The sequence below is a fragment of the Blennius ocellaris genome (genome assembly GCF_963422515.1).
Source record: "Blennius ocellaris genome assembly, chromosome: 3".
NCBI lineage: Eukaryota > Metazoa > Chordata > Actinopteri > Blenniiformes > Blenniidae > Blennius > Blennius ocellaris.
In genome coordinates, this window is record NC_137652.1 from 10,316,005 (window position 1) to 10,328,250 (window position 12,246).

Here is a 12,246-nt window from a genome sequence, read left to right on the forward strand (position 1 = left end):
TATGAAGATATAAAGCAACTACAAATATGTTTCTGTGTTATTAAAGTGTTTTTCTACTCTATGCAACTGAGTACAAACTATTAAGCACCATCAACTACTTGCCTCACCTCAAATCAATTAACACAGCAATGCCAGGACTTTCCTACAAAATGTGTGACAAAATAAACAATTTACAGTGTAATTAGAGAATGTTAGGATTATATTAACTTAATGTTCCTTGACCTTTCACCATGTGTTAACTAAAATAGTAGAATAGAATAGAATAGAATAGAATAGAATAGAATAGCAATTAACTATTTGTGTACCTCTTGAATTGAGAAAATAAAACATAAGGGTTTAACATTTTCAGATATATTTTAATGTTATAGCTTGTGTTTGAAAAGTGAAAAAAGACTTAAAATCTACAGCATAATCTTTTAAACAAGATCTCAACAAAAGTCACAATATGGTTTGGTTTAAACTTTACACACTAATACCACACAGTGTCAACAAGGTGTCATTGTCAAAAGGTTAAATGGGTGTACATATGCAACAATCAATCCTCCCAACACAGACATAGATTTATAACAATGTCATAACACCTTATAATGATTTAAAGGTTTCACATGCTGTGCTTCATTGAGAATAATATATTGGCTTACGTCACAGTTGAAATGTATGTAGCTGACACTCAACGTCAGTCATGGAATATAATTGTCTTTGCAAAAACAGGTGAAGAAAATTCATGATGTGATAAGTAATATCTGTACAACTGAGACAATTGTTTAAATGTGAAAGAGATTACTAAATGGCGACAAACATCTGTCACATGCCCTGTAGTGATTTGTTCATCATCATTCATGAGCAATAACATTAATACTAATCCATGTTTTTTATATATATTTTTTAAATCCTTTCCCTTCCTTCTTTTGTTGCACTTTCACATGACCTCACATAGCACATGCTAATACAGTTTGTCCTCAATCATCTCCATGATCCTCTGCTTATGTTGGCACATAACTACGACATCTCACACAGAATCAGTGTCACAATCACTGTCGCTACACCGTATTGATTTGTCCTCAAATCAAGTGACCACTTAAACTTTAAAATAGTCTAAAATGTGCCAATACAATATCATAAATAACACATTTGCACTGTAAGCCTGGTACTTATTGTATCAATTCTATCTGACACTGATCAACCACAACAAACCTCACTTAACACAAAGTGACCATTTTCTGTTGACTGTTTTTTTCCCCCACTTGGCATCTAATATGACTGTAGATATCTATTTGTGTGATAGGTATACACATCTAAGTGGTTTGGAACATTACTGGATCGCACTATATAGAGGGGAAAACTTCACTGGACTGCGGCCTTGTGCCATGTACCCGGTGCTGGCCCTGCTGGCCAGCCTGAGAGGCTGGGCAGGTCTAAAAGGAGGCCCATAGAAGGCAGGTTTCTCAGGTGAAAATGTCCTGCTTATGGACAAAGCCTGAAAAGCTGGTGCTGCACGGGGATAATGACCACGGCCAACAGCTGCAGGATCAAGAGACACTCGCCGCTTCCATTCGTCTGGAGGCTCGGGCAGAGATCTGCGGTGAACGGCAGCGTTGACATTGGATGCAACAGATGACGTGAGGCTCTGAAACAAAAAGGCATCATCCACCGAACCAATGGGGCTCCGTGACGCTGCCTCCCATGGCGTCAGTGGCTTGCAGACTATTTCTTGAAAGGACGTTTGCCTTTGTGTAGGTGTGCTTTGGGGTGCAGGAAGTCCAGCCGGAGGCAATGAATTCATACGTCTGGGCAAGCTGAGAGAGCGGCTTCGACCAAATCCCTGGAAAAAAAGCATGTCTTTGTTGATTTAACAGCAGTATTATAGACTTTGCTGCCACCCTCTGGCTTCATCATAGCCCAGAAAACCCATTATTCATAATTTGTATAATCTGAAGCACAACATATTTTTTGTTGCCACATCACAGCTAATAAATATTAAAGCTGATATACTTCTTTTTTTTTTATTATTATTATTATCGAGGACTGCCCTAATAATATATTCTGCTTTATATTTGTCTTGGTGTCAAATAGCTTTCATTTGTTTTCATTCCAATATAATGTTTAAAATAAATAAGACAGTGTCAGTGAACGTCATAGGTGTAAAAGTTTCTTTAACAAGCATCTTAAAAAAAAAAAAAAATCATAACTTACCTGATTTTGATTCAACCACCTTAAAATAGCTACAGTGGGAATGACATTAACACCACAATTAAACTATATTAGCTTGGAACAGTTTTCCAGGAAGCCCCATTGTCTTTCTTCACTGTGAAAATCAATCTAAACAACTGAACTTTTATGATTTCCTTTTCCCACTCAGTATTTCTGTTAAACTGTTTAATATTTGAATTTAAAATCAACATTGGGAAATCAGCACCCAGACTAACACACATTAACTTTTGTATTAAGTCTCACAATAATAGAATGTATCCATCTCACACTGACGGATGTCATAAGAATGATGCTGAATATTTGTGATATCAGTCAATAACAGTCATGACATCACAATTCAAGTGTGCTGAGGCCTTCAAGTGATCATTGATTGGGATGCGTGGTGATCATAGTTATATGCTCAATATGATGAATGATGGAATACACCTAGTATTGTTGAACTATTGTCTGAAGTCAAGCAGAATCTGAATTTAAATATAATTACAGGATTTTGTGTAGATTTTATATTAATCATATTATTTCAATAAAAATACTGACATGGGGTAACAAATCATCAAAGCAACAAAATGCAAGTAAAACTTCTGGGCAGATTTCTGCTGTATGTAAAAATATTTTTAAAAGTGAGATTATTGTTTCAAACTTGCTACATTCGGATCTAACAAAAAACACACACACACACACACACACACAAAAAACAATCTATGTGAAAGTGTGAGGTAGAGAGAAAACCTAAAAAAAATGAAATTAAAGGAGACAGTTCTTCAGAAAAGTTCACAACACTCATAAAACGCACACAAAGAAGAGGAAAGAGAAATTTAATAGCATGGTTGTGCCGAGTACAAGAAGTGCAAACAGTGATATGTCAGAAAGACAGGATGTAAAGTAAAACAAGACAGTTATTTGTGTTTCCAGTTTTAGGTGCTAATAATAATGCAAGCGAGAAGTGAAACATTAAAATCGCTGAGACGTGTTGCTCATATTTCCTATCAAGGATGATACACAATATCTGATGACTTTGCTACAGCTGAGTGACTGGCCATAAATGATGGTTGCAGACAAGATATCCACGTAACAAAAACATTTTAAAGTCATCAGGGTAAATAATTACAACCAACATGAATGCTTTGAGCTGTTGTGATACCATCAAAGTCTGGAATGAGACTGAAGGAATTTCAAATTGTGTGCACCTAAATGAAGTGCAACGTTTCTTTTTGCCCCCAAAACATGTTCAATCGTTACAAACATTCAGTAATAGGCTAGTACATGAGTCACTGTAATCCCAGATGCCAGACTCATTGCATATTTATTTGGTTTATTTGAAATCAATTAAAATAAATGTTTTTGCACTGTTTGGGGTTCCGGTGGTTATTACTGCAACATACAAATAAAGTCATTTCTTACAAAAGAGCATAACAAACTAAGAACTACAGGCCTTAGTTGTTAAAGGCTCTCTGCACATATTATTGCACATTTAATAGCACTTCCTGAGAATAACTCAACATTACATTGTCTCACTTTTCCTTGATTTTCTTTTAACCTTCCAAGTAATTTTAGGGAAGTCAATGCTGTGTGCTATTATTATTATTATTATTATTATTATTATTATTATTATTATTATTATTATTATTATTATTATTATTATTTCCTTATAGCACCATCCTCTTAATTATTTTGGATGAGGCCAACACTTAGTGCAAAAGTCAATATTTTTTCTGTCTGTTAAACCAGACATATTAGGTGGTACCAGGTTAGAGATATAATCTTCAGCTGAGGCTGCACCAGACTGTAACCACTAATGAAGCACAGCGACAGACTTCCACAGTTTGCTTGTCATTACTGGCTTCTTAGCAGAGAAGTTTGGCCGAGGAGCCATTTGACGTACGCCTCTTGCAATGAGAGATGCCGGAGAAAAAGCTAATGCTATGCTGTCAGCAGTAGAGGAGGACTGTGAGGTAGTGCTTGCTGGACGAGAGCCCGGTGCCTGCTCTTTGCTTATGTGATGAGCAGCAAGTGTTTCAGCAAGCTTTTCATCCAAGTGCTTGTCAGCCGCAGGAGCCTCAGCTGATCTCGTGTTTTGGCCAGAAAAAATTGGGGGACTTACCGATCCAGCAGACTTAGCATGGGCACCTGCCACGCTCTGAACAGAAGGCTCAGAGGGTTTATAAGGAGAATAAGAAGGGGAAGATTTCTGTTTGAGGTTTTTGATAACCTCAAACTTTGACACTTGAATGGGTTTAGGGCTGGGACTTTTGGCCTCTGGGGTTGCACCATACTTGAAGAGTGCTGAGTCCAACTGATAAGGTTGATGTGTCATAATATCTAAGGTGTTGAAATGCTTCGGGACAGATTTAGACTTCTCTTTGGGCTTGGGCTTGGTTTTGGGGCTTGCGGAGGTGTGTTGCTTGGCCGCTGAGGGAGGGTAGAAAGGAGCAAGAAGGGGATTGTATGATAACGGGGGTGGAGCACGGACATTGGTTGAACATCTCCATGAGTTGGGGAGAGAAGAGGTTGGAGAAGGAGATCTGGGTTTGTTAACTTGTACTGAGTCCGAATCAACTACGAATTTCTCCATCCGGGACTGTCTTTTGGCAAACAACTCAGCACCTTTCCCGGCCATAGTTGCACCATCACTACCCCGATTAATTCCTCTGTTTGAAACTTGACCCTTTGGAGAAACCGGCAGTCCTTTTGATGAATTAGCATAGGATTTCCCTGCTTGTGGTGGGAAAGAGGCAACAGAGTTTGGAGCACTGTCTAACTTTTTTCTTGAGGGGGAAGGTGGGTAATGTGGGCTATGAGTTGGACTGCAGGCCTGCATACTCACTGGGGGTCGTGGTTGCTGTTGATTCCAGCTATTCGTGGAAGGCTGGAGATGAAGCTGAGAGGAGGTGTGGACTGGAGCCCAGGTATTGGCAGGTGTTTGAAGTGCTGCTGGAGTTTGATCCGGGGCCCAACGACTTGCCATCTGTTGAGACTGGGCCCAATCCTCTTGCTGTCGGTAATGTGAACTATGGGGCCCCACTGGACTCTGAGCAGGTAGAGAAAGTGGACTTCTTGGAGGAATATAGGGTTCACAAGAAGGACTTCTCCTCATCCAAGGTGGGCATAATGGATTGATAACAGGTTTTGGGGCAACCGGAGGGGGATTCTTGAGTTTAATTGTTCTGGGCTGCATAAAATTGCAAGCTTCAGCACCTAGACTAAAACAGTCCTCCTCAGACTCAATAAAAGACCTCCTTTCTCCTTTGTTTTGAAGGTGAAGCGCTGATTCTTTCGCAAACCTTGATGCCTGCTTGTTTGAGGTTTTCCGTTTTGACTCTGGCAGGATGCCAGTCTTGATGGCCGGCACTGATATCCGCTCATCTCTGGATGCTATGATGTCACCAGTTGGAGACCAAACCTGAGGGTTAGTGACGATAGGTACCGGCACTTTAAATCTGGCATCGTACTTCCTTGTCACTGAAACATCATTGGCAGCCAAAACAGGAACAGTTGAGCTCTGCTGAAATCCCAAGAAAGGCTTTGCAGTTCTGTTAGGTACCAAGGGCTTCTGCACATTGGTTAGGTGATTCAGTTGTTGAAATTCTTCTTGGTACTCTGCATGCTGCTTGATATGTACATCCATGTAGTTGGCCTGAGCGGCTTGCATGTACATTTCCTTACTGTCATAAATATTGTGCGCTTCTGCACATTCAGGACCCACGAGTGCCTGCGTGGGCAATCCTCTCCTTCTCATTTCTTCGTGCTCCGACACAATTTCATTGATTCGTTTGCGTCGTTGGGCAAACATCAACACTCCCTTGCCCTTTGTGTCTGGCAGTGCTTCCATTTCTCGAACGCTTCTCCAATTCAGACTCAAGTTTTGCTGCTGGCGATAAAGGCAATACTGCTCCTCTAGTTCAGAGTCACTTGTCGCCACAAAGTTGTACCCAGCCGATCGGACTTCTTCAGTTTCCTCCTCTATTTGGTCTTGACTGTCAAGCTTGCTATCACCAGTTCCATAACTCACAAGCGTATACTTCTTCACTCTCTGGCGGCGTTTTTTGAACAGCAGGGCTCCTTTATTTTGAGGATTGGGTGCATCAGTTAATAGTCGGGCAATTCGCTTACATTTAGACTTTGTTTCCTTGACATGCCTTTCTGATTGGCTCTCATTGTGAGTGAGCCCTGAGACAAAGGAGGAAACAAAGAGAGAGGGGGAGAGAGGGAAGGAATGAGCCACATGGAAACATAAATCACACTTCAAAATTAAATCAAACATTTTGGTTTGTTGTAAATTGCCTTTTTTGGGGGGGTTTTGTTTTTTGGGGTTTGTTTTTTTTTTTTACAAAAAGAGTGAATTTGAAAGTATAATGCTGTAGTTTCAGATATCATCCAGATTTATATCATTACTTTATATCATTAGTTTGACAAGTGAAATATTTGAAGTCAGTTCTGCTGAAACTCTGCTGAAGCAAGCATACTAATAAAAGCATCCTATTTATTTACAGCTAACCTGGGTGGTGGGGGGGGGGGGGGGGGGGGGGGTCTATGAGGCAAGTAAAGTGAGGAGCTCACTTTTCCATTGCAGTCTTACGATTGGAAAAGAGATCGGGTGACAGGCCAGGGTGACACATGTTGGTGTCTGTCAAATTTGTTTCTGCCACCCTCATCATATGGTCATATTTTATTCTTATCCTGGTCTGGCTATCAAAGCCATGGGGATTCTCCCTGTAAGTCCACCTCACATAGACTGCAAGTTACAACATGGAAATAGCAGCACTCATAATGTGCTGTGAAAATGTGTTTGGAAAAAAAATGTATTTCAACCAATTAAAAGCTTGTACACGGATTTTTATTGGTTGAAATACATATTTTTTTTACTTAACTAGATAGCTCCTACAAATCATACATGCATAGTTGTTGTTTTTTTTATTACAGGCAGTGATTTGACTGCATTCAATTCATTAGTGAAATCAATCGTATCCACATTTCTAATTATATGAACTCAGTAAAAAAATTAATAAAATAACAGCAATGGTGGGCTGTGCAGTTTGCATGGCTAGCTTTGGTAAATTCTAAGATGAAGGTAGAAGATAGATACTTACGTGTGTTCCTCGCCCTGTGCCGGTCCGGTCTGCACAGATCTGTGTCAGACTCTGAGTTCCACTTGTCTGCCTGCTCAGCACTCTCATCTGAAATTCCAAAGAAGACAGAAACAGGAGGTGCTTCACTACTCCCTCCTTCCTCTGAAGATTCAACCCTCCTGTTTTCAGTCGCTGGGTCCTGCCTATTACTGGCTCCCTGCGGTTCTTCGGCGGTCAGGGTCAAGGCCAGGGTCACACCAGTGGGGGAACCAAGAGCAGAGGAAGAGGACTGTGAATGCGGCCTTGATATGTGGCCTGGCCGAGGCTCGGAGTCTGGACGCTCTGGTTGCAGGGATGGTGGCGTTTGTGAGGTTTGGATGTCGGGAGATTCTCTGATCAACTCTCTTGAATCACTAAAGTCCCTATCATCCTCTTCTTGGTACAAAACTTCTTCCTCACTTCCACTAAATTCAGGTTGTTCCCCTCCAGATTGCCATCCTCCAGCCTGAAAGTGTTCCGGGGAGTCGGGGTCGTACTCGGGGGTCCGAGCTGTTGGTGGTTCAAGGGGGTACTCCGCCTCGCTAACATCCTCTTCATTGCAGGACTCTGCCAAGGATTCAGAGACACCAAGTTCCTGGGAACCCTCTGATCCTGACCAGGGGCCCAAGTTATCATTTCCCTGGTCTTCACCTTCTGGCTCCATCTTTAGTGTTGTTTCACCAGAGACACCTTAGACAGAAACAATAAGCTTTAAGATCAATAAATCTTGAAGGATGTATGAAAATAATTACATATTTGATCACAGTTTCAGTATTGCATATTATCTCTCAAACTGGATCACCGACGTGCAAGTGGTCACACATAAACAGACGTGAATGCAAGCATAACAATTAAAAAAAATAAATAAAAATAAATAAATAAATAAATTATATATATATATATATATATTTTTTTTTTTTTATTTTTTTTTAATTTTTGTTGAAGCTTCATTGTTAACATTCCAAGAAAGAGGCGTCCATGTTTTATCCAGTGCAGGTCATTTCCATCTTTGCTTGTTGTTCAAACAAGACATTGCATAGCATTTAGAACCCTCTGTGACATTAGAGACGACAGTGTAATTCTCCAAATTATTCCTATCCCCAATAGGAAGTGGAGCTTTGCTTTGGCAGATTCATTGGGGCTGGCATTGCTGTAAATGGAATGGTATGTAATATCATGGAGGGAAACAGCATTCACATCCAAGAGCATGAGCAAAACAATCGGGTGGCTGTTTTCCGAAGTCTTGTTTATAGTGAGTTTTCTCCCCCCCACCCCTGTTCTCATATCTCTCAACTGCAACAAGTATCTGTGCTGTCTGGACTGTCGGTATTTCCATTTAAGAACTAAACCTGAGACACTATTTTTTTAAACGTCAGAAACGTTTGTTCTTAGAATCCAATGGTGCAAAGATTTTGAAATTGAGAAAGTTCCAAGAAAACCTATTGAAGCTTCCCACTGCCTCCAAAAGAAAAAGAAATGAAACAAGAGCAATCCGAGATTTATGATATCCACCAAGAGAAGACATGAACACAGGGAAAGTACACATATTCCACATTCAGATCAACTCCCTTTATTCAATTATTTAGTTTGGTGATCACGTGATTTTATTTCAGAATGTCAATGAACACAAGATAAGAAAAAAAATTACATTTTGTATTGTAACAATTATTTTGATCCTGAGGGTCACCACCAAAATGTAATTGGTTCTCCCTTTGATGAAAATGCAAAAGTGTACATACATATACAGTGTATATAGATGTGTGTGTGTGTGTGTGTGTGTGTGTGTGTGTGTGTGTGTGTGTGTGTGTGTGTGTGTGTGTGTGTGTGTGTGTGTGTGTGTGTGTGTGTGTGTGTGTGTTGTTATTACTATTATTATTGTTGCTGTTGTTGTTATTGATGTGTACTATTCAGAGTCACAGCCTTGGTTTTTGCACATAGGCAGCTCTTCATAAAGATACCAAAAAAAAAAGTTTCATTTCTCACACAGTTACTACCACTCACCACGAGATGGTGCCATAACACACCAACGCAGTATCCATTTGCTTCATGAACAGATTGTGAACTGAATACATAATTAACCAGAGAGTTATGGAAGATGACATAACACTTTGAAACCAAATGTTGCAATGACGCACTGGCTCACATTGATTTCCTACAGTCTGGTGTATGTGCGTGTGTGTGTGTGTGTGTGTGTGTGTCTGTGTGTGTGCGTGTGTTCTCTCTCTCTCTCTCTCTCTCTCTCTCTCTCTCTCTCTCTCTCTCTCTCTCTCTCGCTCTCTCTCTCTTTCTCTCTTTCTTTCTCTCTCTCTTAATACCTGATGCCAGATCTGTTAGGAGCATTAAATCTGCATTTTAATAGACATGATGGATGACAAACATGTCACTTTTCACTACCATCATTAGAATCATACAGATAATATTTCCATGGACACGTATGTTTTTAAAATGTAAGAAATTACGATTTTTCACAGACTGAAATAAACATGGAGAAGAAGTTTGTACAACAAAAAAAATGCACGTTTATGGACATTTATTTCATAGTTTGTCTGTTTTTTGGAGAGATTTTTACTTTTGTTATTTGAGTTGAGTTGAATATATCATTTTAATGTCAATTTCACTTTTGACCATATTTGACATGAACGAAACAAGGATGTTTAGTTTTTTCATATAGAAAACCATCCTATCTACTCAGTCTCTTTGCGTGACTCTGGGTGATTCAGGTATTACAGACTACATGCTTTGAATCAATATGTGCTTGACTATGGGATGTTGTATTTGTTATGAACAGAAATAAACTAAAGGCAGTTAACGTGTACATCTGTACACAGGCAGTACTCATTTCTGAAAGCAGCTTGTGGCAAGATCATAAACCTCAGTGAAGAATGATACGTTTTTTGGGGTTGTTTTTTTCAAGCCTCACAGAATTGTTGTATAACGACAATACAGACACTCTGTGACACATGCTGCAGCTGCAGGGTGCCTAAACGCTAAGGCCAAATGAAAACGGTCCCAAAACAGGGTTTTCCCTTCACACTTGGTTCCACTTCATTTTAACACATAACCGTCTTCAAATCTGACTTTGGTGCAAAATGAGTTTCTCTCTCCTAGTATGGCATTAACTTCAGCATGTTGACTCATTGCCATGGAAACAGACGTCAGCCCCCCCTGACAAATGGGTGAACTCTTGGTCTGGTGGGTTGACCTCTCTGTGGACTGTGCTCCAGAGGATTAGATGTTTCCAGGATATTACAGCCTGTCTGTGGTTAATGAGAAACATGCTGGGTTTCCTTATCAGTGAAAACACGTTGTAGACTCATATGTGTAGTATTATACAAAGACAAAAATCCACCAATCACACTGCTATTACGTGCAATAACTAACATTTAAATAGATTAATTCTATCATGGAAACTGCTACAGAGCCACAGGGGAAAACCTCTACAGTCCCTTGTGCGTGACAGAATTCCGATTTAAAATGAATAAAAACTGTGATGACATTTTGATGTTATCACAGCCCTTTAATGTTTTCATGGATAGTAATTAACACAATCATATCCATTACAGACAAAGACAGATAGTAAAGGCAGGTTATCGAACAAAGGAACATGGAACAATCATCTGATTGAAATAACACTGTAATAGTCAACTGAAAATTGTAAGATATTGAAGGTATTACTTGCCAGACATCCATGACTTACTGCATCAAGCTCCAAAAGAGTGGAAAAATTCAAAATGTTTCCTGGGGCAAAGGTATCCTCCACTGTATGACCATTAAAGCCCGATAGTGAGCAGTTGCTCTGAATGGCAAATGTTAAGGTTGCCTACAAGTGACTCATTGTGTATGCTTGGTCATTCATGTGTGCTACTGTATTTAAAGGGAGAGAAGAAGAGGTGTTCCTGCTCAGACACAGCTGACTTAGCATCATGAAGCAGCAGCCGCCAACTGACATGATGAGCTTGTCCTTAGAGAGCTGTACGGATATTTTTAGGCATTTCAACCTTAAGCTCAATGAATCACGTTGCCTTTCAGAAACTAAATGAAACAGTGTTTTTCCAAATAAAGACAATGAAATGTCAATGTTTGCAAGAACAAGTATTATATATGGGTTTTAACCACTAACCTTGCAAGGTTAAAATTACTCTACCAGAAAAAACAATTGTTAAAATATACTTCCCATAAAATGCATCACTTCTGCACAGAGAATAAACTAATACATAAAAACAAGAACGTTACCACTCATTTCCAAACCGCAGTTGCCTAAATTGATCACACCAAACTTGATTTTTTTTTTTTTTTTACAAAGAAACCAGAATTTGTTGCCATCAAACTTATGTTTCGCTAACTGACATAATCTTCTGAAACCTGCCTCATGGGTTTCTGGGATATTAAAGATGGCGCCATGGCAGCTCCCGTGTAAATATAGTTCATGTTGTAGCTTCAAGTAAATCACTATGCTTTTCGTGTTTATTCACATGTCTTTGGAATATATAAATCTAGCCACAGTAAATAACTGATAAACCAAATCTTCATATTGCGTGCCTTATCAATAAACACACAGAAAGCAAACAGGAACCGCATTAAATAACAACCACTGCTGGTGATCTGTTACATGGGTGTATCATCACCTGGATGTGCAGCAGTGCCCAGCAGGACTTCTTGGCCCTGAGCAGGGTGGCTCACTCAGAAGAGTGCACTATCAGAACAAGCCCCCCCCCCCCCCGGCGTTACTGGAGGCAAACAGCGTGAATGAGGAGAAGCATCTTCCTTCAGGCTGTCCGCCCAGGAAAATGAACTCAACAATTTGCCTTGTATATATTGTGTGCTTGCACTATTGACACTGCTACACTGATATTTATAAAAAATTTAAATCTTTTGTGTGCCTTAATTTCCTTTATATTATTAATATTGTAATATATCATGCTATTCTCTT

At 39.7% G+C, this 12,246-nt stretch overlaps 1 protein-coding gene across 1 annotated transcript; it reads right to left on the reverse strand.

Moving 5' to 3' along the window:
* Nucleotides 1-1,312: 1,312 nt before the first annotated feature.
* On the reverse strand, nt 1,313-7,980 carry synpo2b (synaptopodin 2b; the record flags this gene model as incomplete). The annotated part of the gene is made up of 3 exons (XM_080521067.1): nt 1,313-1,822; nt 4,313-6,378; nt 7,299-7,980. The coding sequence occupies 3 exons, from the start codon at nt 7,978-7,980 to the stop codon at nt 1,313-1,315; spliced, it is 3,258 nt and encodes a 1,085-aa protein (XP_080377193.1).
* Between the last annotated feature and the right edge of the window lie 4,266 nt (nt 7,981-12,246).